This window comes from Oryctolagus cuniculus, chromosome 1, assembly GCF_051225735.1.
Source record: "Oryctolagus cuniculus isolate XC-2025 breed Fujian yellow rabbit chromosome 1, ASM5122573v1, whole genome shotgun sequence".
NCBI lineage: Eukaryota > Metazoa > Chordata > Mammalia > Lagomorpha > Leporidae > Oryctolagus > Oryctolagus cuniculus.
Window position 1 is genome coordinate 34,665,340 of NC_142867.1, and position 19,633 is coordinate 34,684,972.

Sequence of the window (19,633 nt, forward strand, 5' to 3'; positions counted from 1 at the left end):
CTGTAAATGACATAATTTCATCATTTTTGCTGATAGTATTTCATTGTGTATATATGCCACATTTTCTTTATCCATTCATCTGTTGATGGATACTTAAGTTGATTCCATTTCTTGGCTACTGTTTTTTTTTTTAATTTGACATTTACAGTTATAGACAGAGAAAGAGACAGAGAGAAAGGTCTTTGTTCCATTGGCTCACCCCCTAAAATGGCAGCTACAGCCGGAGCTGTGCCAATCTGAAGCCAGGAGCCAGGTGCTTCTTCCTGGTCTCCCATGCAGGTGCAGGGGCCCATGCACTTGGGCCATTGTCCACTGCCTTCCTGGGCCACAGCAGAGAGCTGGACTGGAAGAGGAGCCACCAGGACTGGAACCAGCGCCCATATGGGATGCCGGTGCCGCAGGCGTCGACCCCTCTTGGCTACTGTTAACAGTGCTGCAATAAATGTGCAAGTGCAGATGTCTCTTTCTCATACAAGTTTCAGTTCCTTTGGATATATACCCAATGGTAGGATTGATGGATCATATGATATTTCTGTTTTTATAACTTACAAGATAGCTTGACCATAAGCAGTAAGTTGGTTGCTTATGAGATACAGGCAAAAGTCCTAGAATTTTTTTTTTTAATTTTTTGACAGGCAGAGTGGACAGTGAGAGAGAGAGACAGAGAGAAAGATCTTCCTTTGTGGTTGGTTTACCCTCCAATGGCCGCCGCGGCCGGCGCGCTGCGGCTGGCGCACTGCGCTAATCCAATGGCAGGAGCCAGGTACTTATCCTGGTCTCCCATGGGGTGCAGGGCCCAAGTACTTGGGCCATCCTCCACTGCACTCCTGGCCACAGCAGAGAGCTGGCCTGGAAGAGGGGCAACCAGGACAGAATCTGGCGCCCCGACCAGGACTGGAACCTGGTGTGCCGGTGCCGCTAGGTGGAGGATTAGCCTGTTGAGCCGCGGCGCCAGCCAGACAAGCTTTTAAACTGTACCCTTAGAAGTAAGTCTGTAGGAATGTATGCAGAACTATACAGCTTAAGAGTTATAAACTTGCTCTATGTACCTCTCTTTTACCACTCTTATTTTTTAATGAAATCCATCCTCAATTGACTTTATACATATATGATTAACTCTATGTTAAGAGTTTAACAAAAATGTTTAAGAAGGAAAACCAAAAAACAAAAAAACCAAATATGTTCCTCAACATTCAAGACAAGGGCCGCTCAAGTCATTCCTTCTTGAAGTATCAATTTCATTTCTACAGATTTCATTTTAGGTGCTCTATTTGTTCTCACATATCAGGGAGAACATATGGTATTTGTCCTTTTGGGACTGGCTTATTTCACTAAGTATGCTGTTTTCTAGTTTCATCCATTTTGTTGCAAATAACCAGATTTCATTTTTTTAACCATTGTGTAGTGTTCCATAGTGTTTATATCACATAATTTCTTTATCTGGTCTTCAGTTGATGTATATTTAGGTTGGTTCCATGTCTAGCTATTGTGAATTGAGCTGCAATAAATATAGGGGTGCAGATAACTCTTTTACTTACTGATTTCATTTCCCTTGAGTAGATTCCCAGGAATGAGATGTCTGGGTCATATGGTAGATTTGTATTCAGATTTTTGAGATATCTCCATACTGACTTCCATAGTGGCTTTACCAGTTTGCATTCCCACCAACAGTGTATTAGGGTACTTTTTCCCCCACATCCTCACCAGCATTTGTTGTTCTTTGATTTCTGTATGAAAGCCATTCTAACTGGGCTGAGGTGTAACCTCATTGTGGTTTGATTTGCATTTCCCTGACAGCTAGTGATGCCAAACATTTTTTTCATGTGCCTGTTGGCCATTTGGATTTCCTTTTTTGAAAAATGTCTGTCTGAGTCCTTTGCCCATTTCTTAAGTGGGATTTTGTTGTTGTTGCTGTGGAGCATCTTGGTCTTTTTATATATCCTGGGTTTTAATCCCTAATCAGTTGCATAGTTTGCAAATAATTTTTCCCATTCTGTTGGTTGCCTCTTCACTTTCCTGACTGTTTTCTTTTGCAATACAGAAGCTCCTCAATTTGATGTAATCCCATTTGTTGATTTTGGCTTTGATTGCTTGTGCCTCTGGGGTCTTTTCCAAGAACTCTTTGCCTGTGCCAATGTCTTGCAGGGTTTTCTCAGTGTTCTCTATAATTTGATATTATTGTGTCATAGATTTAGGTCTTTAATCCAGCTTGATTGGATTTTCGTGTAAGGTGTAAGGTAGGAGTCCTGCTTCATACTCCTGCCTGTGGAAATCTAGTTTTCCCAGCTCCATTTGTTGAGGAAACTGTCCTTGCTCCAGGGATTGATTCTAGCTCCTTGGTCAAATATAAGTTGGTTGTAGATGCTTGGATTGATTTCTGGTGATTTTATTTTGTTCTATTGGTCTATCCATCTGTTTTTGTGCCAGTACCAGGCTGATTTGATTATAACTGCCTTGTAATACATCTTGAAATATGGTATTGTGGTGCCTCCAGCTTTTTTGTTGTTGTATGAGATTGCTTTAGCTATTTGAGGTCTCCTGGATTTCCATATGAATTTCATCATCATTTTTTTTTTCTAGAACTGAGAAGAATGTCTTTGGTATTTTGATTGGTATTGCACTGAATCTGTAAATTTGCTTTGAGGAGAATGGACATTTTGATGATATTGAATCTTCCAATCCATGAGCATGCAAGATTTTTCCATTTTTTTTGTATCATCTTCTGTTTCTTTCTTTAATGTTTTATAATTCTCATCATAGAGGTCTTTTACATCCTTGGTTAAGTTTATTCCAAGGTATTATTTTTTTGTAGCTATTGTAATGGGATTGAGCTTAAAAGTTCTTTCTGAGCCATGCCATTGTCTGTGTGTACTAAGGCTGTTGATGTTTGCATATTGATTTTATATCCTGTGACTTTACCAAACCCTTCTATGAGTTCCAGTATTCTCTTAATGCATGCCCTATATATACAGTGATGTTATCTGCAAATAGGGATAGTTTATCTTCCTCCTTCCTAATTTGTAGCTCTTTGATTTCTTTTTCTTGCCTAATGGCTCTGACTAAACTTCCAGGACTATATTGAATAGCAATGGTGAGAGTGGGCATCCTTATCTTGTAACAGATATCAGTGTGAATGCTTTCAACTTTTCTCCATTCAGTAGGATGCTGGCCATGGGTTTGTCATAAATTACTGTGACTGTGTTGAGGAATGTTCCTTCTATATCCAGTTTGCTTAGTTTTCATCATGAAAGGATCTTGTATTTATCAAATTCTTCCCCTGCATCTATTGTGATAAACATATGGCTTTTGTTCTTCAGTTTCTTAGTGTGACATATCACATAGATTGATTTGCAAATGTTGAACCATCCCTGCAAACCAGGGATAAATTCCACTTTGTCCAGGTGAATGATCTTTCTGATGTGTTGTTAGATTTGATTGGCTAGAATTTGTTGAGGATTTTTGCATCTATGTTCATCAGGGAAATTTGTCTGTAGTTCTCCTTCTCTGTGGCATCTTTTTATGGGTTTAAGAATTAAGGTGATGCTGGCTTCATAGAAAAAATTTGGGAGGATTCCGTACCTTTCAATTGTTTTGAATAACTTGAGAAGAATTGAAATTAGTTCGTTCTAAATGTCTGGTAGAATTCAGCTTTGAAACCATCTGGTCCTAGGCTTCTTTTTTGTTGGAGAATTCTTTATTACCAACTCAATTTCTGTCTGGATAATGGGTTAGGTTTTCTGTTCTTCATGGCTCAATTTAGGTAGGTTGTACGTGCCCCAGAATCCATTTCTTCTAGGTTTCCAAATTTCTTGGCATACAGCTCTTAGTGGTAATTTCTGATGATTCTTTTTATTTCTGAGGTGTCTGTTGTTACATTTCCTTTTTTATCTCTAATTTGATTGATTTGGGTCTTCTCTCTCCTTTTTTTGTTTAGTGGGGCCAGTGATACATCAATTTTGTTTATTTTTTCAAAAAACCAGCTCTTCGTTTTGCTGATCTTTGGCATTTTTTTTTTTGGTTTCAGTTTTGTTGATTTCTTCTCTAATTTTAATTATTTCCTTTCTCCTACTAGTTTTGGGTTTGGTTTGCTGTTGTTTTTCTAGATCCTTGAGATTTATTGATAGCTCATTTGGTTGGTGCCTTTCCAATTTCTTTTTTTTTTTTAAAGATTTATTTATTTATTTAAAAGTCAGAGTTACACACAGAGAGAAGGAGAGACAGAGAGAGAGAGAGAGAGAGAGGTTTTCCATCCACTGGTTCACTCCCCAGCTGGCTGCAATGGCTGGAACTGCACTGATCTGAACCTTGGAGCCAGGAGCCTCTTCCCGGTCTCCCTCGCAGATGCAGGGGCCCAAGGAGTTGGGCCATCTTCTACTGCTTTCCTAGGCCATAGCAGAGCTGGGTTGGAAGTGGAGCAGCTGGGACTTGAACCAATGCTTGTATGGTTTGCGGCACTGCAGGCGGCAGCTTTACCCACTATGCCACAGCGCTGGCCCCGCCTTTCCAATTTCTTGATGTAGACACCAGTTGCTATAATCTTTCCTCGTAACACAGCTTTAGCTGTATCTCATAAGTTTTGATATGTTGTATTGTCTTCAATTGTTTTCCAAGTTTTTTTATTTCTTTTCTGAGTCCTTCTATGACTCACTTTCATTCAGGAGCATGAAGTTCAGTCTCCATTTCTTAACTGGATTTGTTGTTTTTTTCTTAAGTTTTTTGAGTTGCTGATACACTCTGTATAGTAATCCTTTGTTGGATAGGTAGCTTGCAAATATTTTTTCCCATTGTGGTGGCTCTCTTTTCAGTCTGTTGATTGTTTCCTTTGCTGTGCAGAAGTTTCTGAGTTTGATACCATCCCATGTGTCTAGATTTACTTTCATAAATCTTATTCAGAAAGTTATCATTTACAGCAATATCTTGAAGTGTTTCCTGTATATGTTCTTCCAGGAACTTCATAGATCTGTTTTTTTTTTTTTTTTTTTTTTTTTTTTTTTTTTTTTTTTTGACAGGCAGAGTGGACAGTGAGAGAGAGAGACAGAGAGAGAAAGGTCTTCCTTTGCCGTTGGTTCACCCTCCAATGGCCGCCGCTGCAGCCGGCGCACCGCGCTGATCCTGGCAGGAGCCAGGAGCCAGGTGCTTTTCCTGGTCTCCCATGGGGTGCAGGGCCCAAGCACCTGGGCCATCCTCCACTGCACTCCCTGGCCATAGCAGAGAGCTGGCCTGGAAGAGGGGCAACCGGGACAGAATCCGGCGCCCCAACCGGGACTAGAACCCGGTGTGCCGGCGCCGCAAGGTGGAGGATTAGCCTATTGAGCCACGGCGCCGGCTAGATCTGGTCTTTTTTTAAGATATTATTTTATTTCTTTTAGAGAGAGAGTTACAGACAGAAAGAGGGAGAGACAGAAAGAAAGATCTTCCATCCACTGATTCACTCTCCAGGTAACCCCAACAGCCAGAGTCAAGCCATCCAAGGCCAGGAGACAGGAGCTTCTTCTGCTATGGCCTGGGAAAGCAGTAGAAGCTGGCCCAAGTCCTTGGAAGAAGCTCCTGGCTCCTGGCTTTGGATCAGTGCTGCTCTGGCCATTGCAGCCAATTGAGGAGTGAACCATCGGATGGAAGACCTCTCTCTCTCTCTCTCTCTCTCTCTCTCTCTCTGTCTCTCCTTCTGTGTGTGTATGTAACTCTAACTTTCAAATAAGTAAATAAATCTTTAAAAATAATCTTTTTGAGCTATGATATTAATGGATAGATACTTCATGTGTTATAGGATTTCTAGGATGAAACAGGGAAAGTAATAAGTGTGCTTTTATGTACAAGGACATTTCAAAAAGTTAATAGAGGCCGGCGCCGTGGCTCAATAGGCTAATCCTCCACCTTGCGGCGCCGGCACACCGGGTTCTAGTCCCGGTCGGGGCGCCGGATTCTGTCCCAGTTGCCCCTCTTCCAGGCCAGCTCTCTGCTATGGCCAGGGAGTGCAGTGGAGGATGGCCCAGGTGCTTGGGCCCTGCACCCCATGGGAGACCAGGAAAAGCACCTGGATCCTGGCTCCTGCCATCGGATCAGCACGGTGCGCCGGCTGCAGCGGCGGCCATTGGAGGGTGAACCAACGGCAAAGGAAGACCTTTCTCTCTCTGTCTCTCTCTCTCACTGTCCACTCTGCCTGTCAAAAAAAAAAAAAAAAAAAAAAAGTTAATAGAAAATGTTATCAAGTTTTTTTTTTTACAAAAATTTGATTCATACATAGATTTTTCATAATACATATTTCTCCTAAACTTTATAAAATTGTCCATAGTTGCTTTCTTAAGTGTCTTAGTCTCCTTGTGTGACTATAACAAAATACATTAGACTGGATAATTTATAAACAACAAAAGTTTATTTCTTATACTTTTGGAGGCTAAGAAGTCTATGATTATACTCCAGTCATCAGGAAAGAAGGAAGAAAAGCTAATTTTCATACTTCATGTCCTCTTTCATTAGTGACAATTCTCAGAAGTCACGTATGCTACTACTACTTACATGCTACTGACTATACCTTAGTTATATGATCATATTGCTACATTTCAATGGAAAGAGGGCATTAACTGGACATGTAACCATTTCTCCCACAACCCAATGTGTGACCACCAAATACTTTTGTATACCCTTCTTCCTATGTATAGAAGACAACTACCTAGTCCTGAGCAAAAATTCCAGATTGTAGTCGTGTTTGGAAACTGTCAAATGGAATTCATTTGCATGTGGCTTAAAATCTAGGATTTGGGTTGATGCCCAATCACTTTGAAGTCCAAGTGACCTGGTAACCTATAAACTAAAAATCAATACATCTGGCCGACGCCGTGGCTCACTTGGCTAATCCTCTGCCTGCAGCACTTGCACCCCAGGTTCTAGTCCGGGTTGGGGTGCCGGATTCTGTCCCAGTTGCTCCTCTTCCAGTCCAATTCTCTGCTGTGGCCCGGGAGTGCAGTGGAGGATGGCCCAGGTCCTTGGGCTCTGCACCTCATGGGAGACCAGGAGGAAGCACTTGGCTCTTGGCTTCGGATCGGCGTAACGCGCCAGCCGCAACACACCAGCCGTAGCTGCCACTTGGGGGGTGAACCAATGGAAAAAGGAATACCTTTCTCTCTGTCTCTGTCTCTCTCACTAACTCTACCTGTCAAAAAAAAAAAAGTCAATACATTTGCCCTGTTAGACCCAAAATACAATGGATGTGTATTTGGAAAGGAGAAATATAAGAGTAATACAATTGTTACTGGTCCAATGTGATTTATCAGTTCTGCTAGGCAAGATGGAAATTATAAAGGCTGTCTCTGTGGTAATGGAACAATTCCTTGATCAGTCTATCTCAGTACCCCTAATTCTCACCTCAGGATAGGCATGCTACATGACCAAACCTGAGTTATTCAGTTGGAAATTTGGTATTGTAGAGTGCAACACAGTTCTTGTAGCCTAACTCCTGCTAATGCAAATACAGTTTTGAAATGTTAGGCCAGCTTTGTGGTTTGTTTAGGAACCAACACTGATGTGCCTCCCCAGAAAGCAGTAGGGCCTCAATCTATAGTAATCCCTTGTTCACAAAGATCACATCTAGACATCATGTTTAAGCCTAGAGACTAGTCTTTTATTTCTTGATTCTATTCCTGATTGTCCGTCAACGTAAAGATGACTCTCTTGAAGTGCTTCGGTGGAAAAGCAGCAGCCTTTTTATGGTCTTTGACAGAAGCGCTAGTTTTATTGGGTGACAAAGATTTCTTAAAGGAAAGTTCTTTTAAAAATAGCCTGGGGTCACAGTCATACACCTAAAGCTACCACGTAGTGTGGTACTTTAACAGTTTCAGTTGGGGATACAGAAATAGTTAAATTCTTCAACTTTACAAGGGCCAAATCCCCAAATGACTGCATCCTGAGTTAAATTTAGATTCTAATCCATCCTCGTGTTCTACCCATTTCTCAACTGTAATACCACATATTTTGGTTTTAAAAGCAACAATGTGATAGAGATTCAGGATTGGGTTCAATGACAAGTAACACATATCTAAATGAATACTGCTTTGAACAAACTATACATTTATTTTTTGTAAAAAATTGAGGAGGTAGGTAGTCCAAGATTGGTGTAATGCTCCATGTTGTCAGAGATAAGCTTGTATCCTTCCTGGAGCTTGGCTTTTTATCCTAATAAAAATGACCACTCCACAGCCAGATATGGTATCTTTATTTTAGGCAACAGAAAGGGGGAGGGGTCAAGTACAAACATATACATCATTTCCACTAATATGCCATTGGTCAGAATATGTTCATATGGCCTTTTACAGCTACAAGAAATCTACTAGAACATACTATAGGCTGTTTTGATCAAACATGCCTTAGTTAAAAATCAAGAATCCTAGTGTTGCAGGACAGACAGAATGGATTGGCAGACAATTGGCAGTCTATTAATATAGAGACATTTGAGGGCATTGCAATGTCATTATTGATGTATTTGATAAGTAATATGATATAATATGTAATTTGCATAAGGGCATAATGTTTTTTTCTGCTTTGTTTACCGAAGAAGTCTAAGTGCCTAGAATGATCTCAGTTGCATTGTAGTAAATAATCGGAATGAGTAAATGTTTTTTTCTCGAGAAGCAATGAAAAGGGCAAAAGCAGCATTTTTGGTGCCTTGGAGGTAGTTAATTACTACTTAGTTCTGGTTTGTCATCTGACCTTGGGATTCCTCCTCAATTTCTTAGTGATCTACATCAGAAATGAGACATTGTAGTTATTTTTCATCAGTATTGTGAAGGGGTGATTACACTGTGGAAAAGTCCAGATAGATAACATTTTTTGACATTGTTTTCTATTTTCATATGGTTTTGGTCTTCATAAAATTCAGATTGTTTATGTGTATTACTCAAAATTTTGAATTTACAAATAAGAGAATCCCAATTCATTCTAGCTCAAGCCAAAAAGGAAACTGTTGGCTCACATACCTAGGAAACTGTAGACATGTGGCTGCTTTTAATACCTGGTTTTAGGGATTCAAATGTAGTCATCAGGAATCTCTCTGAATTTCTATCACTTTTCATCTCACATCTGCTTTCATCTCCTTTGGCTTCATTCTCAGTGGTGGAAGTTTACATTATTCCTAATACTAGCAATCAAAGAGAATGGAACACTAGTTTCTACTCATCAGAATTCTGATTTACAAATCTGTCTGGGTAATGGGACACTTTGATTGGCTAACTTTGGAGGCCCTCTTTTCCCTGGAGGGCAAGGCCATACAATTGAGAGTCTCACTGGAGTCAGGTGGAAGATAAGTCCCAAAAAGGTAGGAATGAAGGGCAGACAATGAAGAAAATACATTTGTACTATGCTTTTTGACTAACACTCCTAATGTAAGTGTGCTTTTGTAAGTAGTTTTCTACCAGATAGCAATAATCAAAATATAAGATGTTGCATTTTCTCTTTCTTAAATATAATTATAGCAAGTATAGACTTAGATTCATATTTTTTCTTTCATTGGTTTCTCATCACTGTTAATTTCTGATGGAATTTCACATTTATTAATTGCTGTGTGTTCTAGAACATAACAAGTAAATCATGATCAATGCCTAACCTTAATTTGAAACTCAAGAAGATTTGACATTTAAATTAAATAACATTCTTCATTATTCTTAGCTGAAAATGGCAAAAGTAGAAGCAGAAGAGCACAGGGAAGCACTGTCTCAGGCTTCTTCATCCTGTTTGACTGAAGCAATGAATGTATCACAGCAAAGCAACCTTGAAGGCAACTTGGATGGGGATACTGTGAGCCCAGTTTATGAATATATTTCAAATGATTTACCAAGGTAAGAATGTTATTTTTGCAGCTTAAACTGAATTGTTTGAAAAAATATTTGTTTATTTGTATTTTATTTGAAAGGCAAAAAAAGAGAAAGAAATATAGAGGTCCACTGGTTCATTCCCCAAAAGCCCACAAACCCGGGCTGGGCCAGACAGAAGCCAGGAGCCTAGAATTTCATTTGAGACTTCCACATAGGTAGCAGGGGCCCAGAGGATTGAGCCATTATCTGCTGTATCCTAGAATGTGCATTAGCAGGAAGGTGGATCAGAAGTGGAGGAGCTGGACCTGAACCACACTCCAATACAGGATGTGGGCATTCTTAGGGACGACTTAACTGCTATTAAAGCCAATGCTTTAAATGTTGACTTAAATGTTAGAGCCAAAAGCCTGTGCTTGAATTTGGAAGTGGATAAAGTAATTATAGAAAATTGTAATTGTAAATGTTTAATCAGTATTCAGTAGAGGTGACATAACAATAACTTGGAAATATGATGAACTATGATGGTTGTTGTCTGTGATAAAGTCCTTCAACTTTTTTTTTCTGCTTCATGGAAATAAAAAAGATAGATGGTTCAATAAACGTAAATTATCCATGGGGTCTAACGTAAACATGATAACAATAATGATATTGTCAGTAATAATTATGGCAGATAATATTTGCTATGTGCCAGTCACATGTTTAGCACTTAACCTTCATTATATCAATTTTGCTCTCAAAACAACTCCAGGAGGAACGTAAGCCAGATAGTATTCTGAACGTCTCCATCTTACCCATGAGGAAACATAGTCCTTGAGGGGGTTAATTAACTTGACTAAGCGTACACAGCAAGTAAGTAGTAGAAGTATTATGAGAATCCAAATGGGTTTAACTCCACAGCACATCTCTGAGTATAAACCAGAGAGGACAGGAGTGTTTTTCCTGTGTTTTATTCTGTTATAAAGTGAAAGAACCAAAACATGACTGTCAGATGTTAATAAGCTATTGGCAGGCTAACTGTGATGTGATAGTCTTTATGTCAAATAGAAAATTGAGACACTATAGAGGTTTTTCATAAATTAGAGATGATGTTAATGTATTTACAGACATGCTAGGCCATATTTCTTTCCTAGAACAAGTTGAGTGTTTGCTTATTTTTTTTGGTGTCACTAGGTTGAAATGAAAGTGATACCTGAACTTTCAGCTAATCACTGTTTTGCCTTATTCCACTTAACTGTAAATTCTTGTTAGCAGTGTATGGGATTTGGGATCTTTTACACAGTGTGTGTGTGTGTGTGTGTGTGTGTGTATGTATGTGTGTATGTAACTGAATACAGTATATGCTAGGATGCAGGCATTTAAGTCACTATTGATGTTCTTCCTACTAAGACAATGAAAAATAATTTCTGAATAGGATTTTAAAGTATTCTTTTATATAAATACCAATTCTAGTATAATTTGTATTGGCACATATTTTTATTTCCTTTAGAATTTTTCCAGTTTTGTTCTTCAAAATGATGTGACATTCACTTTTTTCTCAACTATTTTCCATGTATTTTTAATTTTTTAGAGGTATATTTATTTACTTGAGGGAGGGAGGATGGGCGGGAGAGAGACAGAGAGAGCAAGAGAGACAGCTTTCATCTACTGGTTTATTCCCCAAATAGCTGCAACAGCCAGGTCTGGGCCAAGCTGAAGCCAGAGCCAGAAACTCCATCCTGTTCTTATACATGAGTAGCAGGGACCCAAACACTTTGAGCATCTTCACTGCCTTCCCAGGTACATTACCAGGAAGCTGGAACAGAAGCAGATCAACAGGAACTCTAACCAGCATTGTGATATTGGATGCCAGCACTGCAAGCAGTGACTCACCCTGCTGAGCCACAGCACTGACACCTGTGTACTTTTAGCTCTTTAATTTTCTGTTTGGAAAGTTTTATGTATTTATTTAATTTATTTGAAAGAGCAACCAAAAGAGACAGAAGACTCCACTGGTTCACTCCTCAAATTCCCACAACAGCTAGGGCTGATCTAGGTCAAAGTCAGGAGCCAGGAACTCAATCTGGGTCTCTTATTGGTTGGCAGGGACCCAGGTACTTGAGCCATCACCTGCTGTCTTTCAGGGTACCTGTCGCTCCCCCTCTTCGTGGAGGAACGACACAGGACCCTGCGCTGTTCTTTCATCTGCTCGGCCCTCCCCGGGTTTGCTGCTGGTTCTTCCTGGGTTGGCTACTGTCCCTTCCACCTCTGTGGAAGGGCGGTTCCCCCTGGCCACTTTCCCCACTTCTGCAGGGGAGTGGCACACCGCCGGCTTGCTCTCTCGGGGGCTGCACAGGTGTTCCCCTTAGATGTTCCCCTTAGATGTTCCTGGTGCATGCCGTCTCTCTCCTCCTTTATAGTCCTCCTCTGCCAATCCCAACTCGGCTGCCCACATGCCGAGTACGCTGCTCTCCTCCAATCAGGAGCAAGTCCTACAGTTTATTGGCTGAACTAGAGGCAGCTGTGTAGAAGCTGTTTTCTTCTCTCCCAGCGCCATATTGTGGGAGAGCAGATGCATAGAATAAGTCTTAATTCCAGTAACAGTCCAGTCCGAGTTGCTCCCCACAGATCCCCCTTTCTTTTTATTTTTTGGCGTTGATACGCGCCTGTCTTCGGTGTCCCGCGGCACACACTCTGCTCTACTTGCTAGAGTTGCCACAGGTTCTTACAAGTCCTATCAATCAGGCAAACCGAATCCGGGTCCTCTCTTCGCCATGTTGTGAGGAGGTTTTTAGGCGCTGATGCGTGCCTGTCTTCGGTGACCTGCGGCTCATACTCTGGTCGAGCCGCCTGCTGGTGCTTACCGCCTTACTAATCAGGCAGACCGAATCCAAGCTCTCTCATTGCCATGTTGTGGGGTGACTTATTGGTGTTGATAACGTGCCTGTCTTCGGTGACCTGCGGCGCATAAGCTGCCAGCCACCCGCAGGTGCTCATCGCCTCACTAATCAGGCAGACCGAATCCAAGCCTTCTCATTGCAGTATTGTGGGGAGGCCTTTCTATTTCTCTATTTCTCTATCTCCGGGCATTCCTATTTCTCCCATTTTACTTCTGTCTGCCAACATTCCTATTTCTCTCATTTTACTTCTAAACTTCTGTTTCTCTTATCCCCGCGGCTTCCCGGCGCCTGCCCCGAGGCTGCTTCTCGGCGGCTTCCCGGCTGAGCCGCTTCAGCCCGCTTCTCTCATCTGCGCAGCTTCGCGGCTCTGCGCGGCTCGGCTTCGCGTGCACACTCTGCGGTCTCGCACTAGCCCAGCGTTCCCTATCTACTTGTGCCCCGCACGCTCTCTGCGCGCGGCAGCCTCCGCGAGTCACACAGCCCCAGCTCACGTCTCCGCCACTAGTATTCAATCTAAGTTCCCCGGGCTAACCTGGCGAATTCAACCCAGCTCACGTCTCCGCCCCACGATTTGGCTTCCCGTCCTTTGCTCCCCGGGCTAATCAGACGGATCCCAACCAGGCTTACGTTTCCGCTTCTGGTTTTAACTTTTCGCCCCCTATTCCCGGGCTAACTTGAGAATCTCAAAGTGGCTTTCGTCTCCGCCTTGGCCTGTCCCCCGCGGCTTCAATTTCCCTAACATTTTTCTCTACCCGGTATGTTTCCCCAAGCTTTCCTCCAACAATACTCCTCCCTCATTTCTCCTGGCTTCTCCCCACAGTCCGTATCCAAGTCTGTTTGTTCTAGCTTTCACTTTCGCTTTCGACCTTAGAGATTTCTCCCAGCTTCCCCCTGTAGTCCGTATCTGAATCTATGCCAAGGCTTTCAATAGCTTCTTCCGGCACCTTTTTCGTCCGGCTTTTCCCTAGGCTGTTTGCTAGTCTCTCTCTCCAGTATTTTCCACTTCTTCCCGTTTCTTCCCTCCTAAGTTTCCTATCCGTCCTAGGTTTCCTATCCGAGTCACGGCACCTTTATGTCGCTCCCCCTCTTCATGGAGGAACGACACTAAGCCCTGCCTAGGCTTCATATCCGAGTCACGGCACCATTATGTCGCTCCCCCTCTTCATGGAGGAACGACACTAAACCCTGCCTAGGCTTCATATCTGAGTCACGGCACCATTATGTCGCTCCCCCTCTTCGTGGAGGAACGACACTAAACCCTGCGCTGTTCTTTTGTCTGCTCGGCCCTCCCTGGGTTTGCTGCTGGTTCTTCCCGGGTTGGCTACTGTCCCTTCCACCTCCGTGGAAGGGCGGTTCCCCCTGCCACATTCCCCACTTCTGCAGGGGAGCGGCACACCACCGGCCGGCTCTCTCGGGGGCTGCACAGGTGTTCCCCTTAGATGTTCCCCTTAGATGTTCCCCCGTGCATGCCGTCTCTCTCCTCCTTTATAGTCCTCCTCCGCCAATCCCAACTCGGCTGCCCACACGCCGAGTACGCTGCTCTCCTCCAATCAGGAGCAAGTCCTACAGTTTATTGGCTGAACTGGAGGCAGCTGTGTAGAAGCTGTTTTCTTCTCTCCCAGCACCATATTGTGGGAGAGCAGATGCATAGAATAAGTCTTAATTCCAGTAACAGTCCAGTTCGAGTTGCTCCCCACAGTACCCATTAGCAGGAAGCCAGCATCAGGAGCAGAACAAAGACTAGAACCCAAGTATTCCACAATGGAATGCAGGTGTCCCCAGCAGCCTTTTAATCTTTTTGCCAATGTCCACCCCAGCTGTATTGTTTTCTGGTAGAGCTAAATGTACCTTCGTTTATTCAGTCTCTCTCTCTGTCTCTCTCTCTGTCTCTTCTTTCTTTTATTCTAAAATTTGGCTTTATCTATTTTATTACACAGTCTTTCTTCTCATTATGTTTATCTACCACCTAGTTATTATACTTCTTGTTTCAACATGCTTCTTCTGTTTCTCTATTTGAATCCTAACTTCTTTTCTGTCTCTGTTGCCTTTTGTTATGATGCACCTAGGAAATAAAGGAACCCTGTTCTTAACATTCAAATGGAAAACTGAAGACAATGTCCAGAGATCTTTTATCTTCACCAAAAGGAATTGATGAGTTTCAATCTGAAAATTCAAAAGGCTAATGGCAATCTAAGAAATATAAACATTAATATGATTATCAGAGTGAGGCAGTTTATTCTGAGTGAAGACATTGTCACCTTTAATAAGGTTAAAACATCTCTTTTCTCATTCTTGTTTTCCTTGCCACCTTTCTCCCATAATCTTTGTGATCTTTTTATGAAAAATAGTTATTAAAATGTAGTTAATTATTTCCTTATATCACAGAGGTTATGCTTTAAAAATTTATTTATTTATTCATTCATTTGTTTATTTGAAAGGAAAAGTAAAAGAGAGAGGGGAGAGACAAAGATCTTTCATATGCTGGCTCACTACAGCTAGGGCTGGGCCAGGCCAAAACCAGGAGCCAGGAACTCTATCTGGGTCTCCCAAATGGTAGTAGTGTCTCAAGCACTTGAGCCGTCATTTGTTGTTTCCCAGACACATTAGCAGGGAGCTGAATTGAAAGCAGAGTAGCTGGATTGTAAACCAGCACTCTGTATGGGATCTGGACATCCCAAGTGGTGGCTTACCCTGCTGTACCACAATACCTGCACTGTAGCTTTTCTTTACTAATAAACAAAATTATTCCTGTATATATAACTCACTTATATAGCCATAAAGTGACAGTCACTTTATTTTCATGTCATTATATGGTGTTATTTATGTATCTTATACCATGTGGTTATTATCCATTCTTCTCTCTTTCTTGTGTTCTTTGAATACTTTTCTTCTTGCTGTGACTTGAATATATTTACTTTAAAAAGTTTATTTATAAAAAATAATGCATTTCATATATACAGTTTTAAGAGCATAATACTTTCTACCCTACCCTCATTCCCACCATACCTCTTTATTTTCTTAATTTTCTTTTAATTTTTATAATTATATGCTTTCAGTTATCTTTATAATCACAAGTTTAACCCTCCACTAAATGAACAATTCAATAAGTAGTAAATACACTGTTCCTCAAGAGTATAGCCAAGGGCTATAAACAATAATCAAATCTCAATGTCAATTTCTCTTGTATACATTACATCTTTTTGTACTCTGTGTATTAGTTACCATATTTACTTTTTTAATTTTTTAATTTATTTTAATTAATTAATTTTTTTTTTGACAGGCAGAGTGGACAGTGAGAAAGAGAGACAGAGAGAAAGGTCTTCCTTTACCATTGGTTCACCCTCCAATGGCTGCTGCGGCCAGCGTTCTGAGGCCGGCGCACCGCACTGATCCGAAACCAGGAGCCAGGTGCTTCTCCTGGTCTCCCATGCGGGTGCAGGGCCCAAGGACTTGGGCCATCCTCCACTGCACTCCCGGGCCATAGCAGAGAGATGGCCCGGAAGAGGGGCAACTGGGACAGAATCTGGCGCCCCAACCATATTTACTTTTAACAGAGTAAAAACTGCTGTTCCAGGATGTCACTCCCATAACACCAACAGTATAACATGTTCAGCATATTGTGTCCAAAAGTTTCTGATCCTCTCATTTTATGACTTACCATTTGGAGGTCAGATAACTGGAAAAGTCTAGTCTCAGTCCTGTGATTATTTTCAGGGAAACTACACAATAGGAAATGTGTCCAGTCCAGCTGTAGTCTTAGCTATAGTTCCTGTGTCACGCAAAGCTGTGCATCAAGCTTTGAGACAAGGATATGCTAATCAATTATATAGCAGTATTCTGGGATAGTTCTACCATATTCAGAGAAGGTAACTTCAAATGCTGAAGTGGAAGATTTCCAAATTGCCTTTGCATTTTGAATTGAGAGAGGGCTGTAAGCAATATCTTGCTCTTTCTCACATGTAAAATGCATGGGTCTGCAAAAAGTTTATGAAAAATGTGTGTTAAGAAAACCTATGCAAGAGTTTATAATTATTTTATACCAAAATAAAGTTATCTTTTAATTCCATTTTCTCAAGTTTTCTGAACTTTGTTCAGAAAATTTGTGAATAAAATGCATACCTTGTATTATGATATATACTATATATTAATGGTTTTTAGGTAGATATCATCTAAGGAATGTAATATCATGAGTTGGTAATTGAAAATTATAGTATTTTTATACTGCTGTTAGCTCAGTGTTATTACCAACTCTCACACTTCCTTGAGACAAATTATATTTATTGTATTAAATGAAGACAAACCAAATTTTCAAAGTGAATATCAACAGTTTTTTCTTGTAGATTGTCTCAAATTTATTTTTTTACAAAGTATTGTTTTTAAAGATACTAACAATACCTAATTTATTCAGTTAGTTTTTAATGCCATTTTACTTATCCTGGATATTTGTAATTGAAATGAGTTTTAGTCCTCTTTTTTTTTTTTTTATTTTGACAGGCAGAGTTAGAGAGTGAGAGAGAGACAGAGAGAAAGGTCTTCCTTCTGTTGGTTCACCCCCCAAATGGCCGCTACAGCCAGCGCACTGTGCTGATCCGAAGCCAGGAGCCAGCTGCTTCCTCCTGGTCTCCCATGCGGGTGCAGGGCCCAAGCACTTGGGCCATCCTCCACTGCCTTCCTGGGCCACAGCAGAGAGATGGCCTGGAAGAGGAGCAACCGGGACTAGAACCCGGCACCCAATGGGATACCGGCACTGCAGGCGGAGGATTAACCAAGTGAGCCACGGCGCCGGCCCCTTTTCTTCACATTTTAATATTGAAATGTTGTTATGTTCTTTTTGGGGAGGTAGTGATGTCTTCCTTATTCTTGTTTTTGAATGTCACCATTTATTTTTTGGCATTTGTGGAGTTGCTTGTTGGTTTTTTCCTCTGATGGCTTTTATCTTTGAATCATGGCCTGTAGCTTAGTTGAATGTCTGCACTTTCAGTGAATACCAAGAGGTGTATGCTGAGTGTGGCCAGGGAACTCTGGTCAGTACTCTAGGGAACTCTGGTCAGTACTCTAGGGTGGGCTGAGTGTCCAGGGTAATACTGATGTTGGGTGTGGTAGATCTCCTCTGTTGGTGTAATCACCCCCTCACTGCCTAACCTCCTAGCTGCGCCATGCATGGGTGTTAACTCCTAATGGGTTAACGCTCATCCGCACTGCCATATGAACAGCACTAATGATCTGTGCAGTCCTCACTCTAAGCACGGTTCCTGCTGCAATGACCTGCTCCAGGCGGCCCAGTGCTCCAGGCTGATGGAGCTGCACCCTGTGAATGCCCAGAGAACCAGCCATATTCTGCACCCTCTTGTGTAGCCCCACAGTCTCAGCACTCAAGGCTTCCACAGTTGCTGGGTGCAGAGGTTGTACTCTGCCCTGCCGGCCTGTCTAGTCAACAGAAAGACAGATGTTCCACAAGCTAGCTCTGTGTGGGCAGCTTGAGCTCCAAGGCCTGTGGTTTTTTTGGGATGCTAGGGGAACCTCACAGCCCTATGTGGGTGACCAGCCACCTGTCAATCCTCCCAGCAGGCTTAAAGTAAGTAGGGACTGTGGATTTTTCCCACCACTAGAATCTCTGGATCACATGTTTATACAAGAGCCACTGGCTGAATGCTGCCCTCTCTCCACCACTGCTGCCCATACTACCAAGGAGATGGCATCCTGTCTCAGCCAGTTGCTGTGCACCTGCACAAAGGCTTCCGCAGCTGCCACCCAAGCCCAGAATGGCACCCACCCTTTTCAGCGGGGTAGCCAACACCGTTGTGTGGAGGATGGGGTGTGGTAAACATGCTTCTTTCACTTCGTCTGGTCTGCAGGTAACCACTAGTAACTGCTAGCCCCTCTGACTCCAGACTGGACTCTCCCTCTGGCTATATTACCACAGGTTGCTGCAGTCTGGTCTCACCTCCATCTCCAAGCTGACCCCTGCTCTGGCTCTCTGCTGCTGCTGTTGTGTCTGTGTGCTGCACGTCTGCACCTTCCACACTGGTCCATGGTGTCCCACCTCTTACTTTTGCAGAATTTCCACTGTGATTTTCTCTCTAATTCTCCTGGATAGTGCACTTCCTACACTTTAAAAAAAATTATTATTTATCCCTAGCCCAGCATAGTACATTGTTCCCTATTCTGTCATCTTGGAATCTCCAGTATATATTTTTTTAAAATATTTAAAAAATATGTAGCGTGGGCCGGTGCCGTGGCTCAATAGGCTAATCCTCCGCACCGGCACACCAGGTTCTAGTCCCAGTTGCCCCTCTTCCAGGCCAGCTCTCTGCTGTGGCCCGGGAGTGCAGTGAAGGATGGCCCAAGTGCTTGGGCCCTGCACCCCATGAGAGACCAGGAGAAGCACCTGGCTCCTGCCTTCAGATCAGCATGGTGCGCCGGCCACAGCGCGCCGGCCACAGCAGCCATTGGAGGGTGAACCAATGGCAAAGGAAGACCTTTCTCTCTGTCTCTCTCTCTGCCCACTCTGTCAAAAAAAAAATATGTAGTGTGTATAGGTAAGTCAACACTAACCTTATGACAAGGGAGACTCTCACTTGAAACTGGTGCTTAGAGAATTTTAAAAGAAGCATGTGACAACCCCCCATTTTTTAAAAAGATTTATTTATGTATTTGAGAGGCAGAGTTACAGAGAGAGAGAGAGAGAGAGAGAGATGAGAGATCTTCCATCTGTTGGTTCACTTTCCAAATGCCTGCAATGGCCAGAGCTGGACTGATCTGAAGCCAGGAGCCAGGAGCCAGGAGCTTCCTCTGGGTCTCCCTTGTGGATCTGGGTGCCCAAGCACTTGGGCCTCTTCTGTTGCTTTTCCAGGTGCATTAGCAGTGAGCTGGATCAGACGTAGAGCAGCTGGGACTCATAGTTTAATCTACTATGCCACAGGGCTGCCTCCAAGCATGTAACCTTAAAGACAT

At 42.3% G+C, this 19,633-nt stretch overlaps 1 protein-coding gene across 9 annotated transcripts in view; it reads left to right on the forward strand.

Annotated features, from left to right (window-relative positions):
* Positions 1 to 19,633, forward strand: part of DCDC1 (doublecortin domain containing 1) — a 553,166-nt gene that overhangs the window by 27,162 nt on the left and 506,371 nt on the right. For all 9 annotated transcript variants that reach the window (XM_089309905.1, XM_089309913.1, XM_089309931.1 and 6 more), the window contains one exon: positions 9,658 to 9,827. In XM_089309905.1, coding sequence (XP_089166031.1) covers positions 9,664 to 9,827 — 164 coding nt within the window. In that variant the 5' untranslated portion in view covers positions 9,658 to 9,663. The remainder of the gene's footprint in view (positions 1 to 9,657; positions 9,828 to 19,633) is intronic.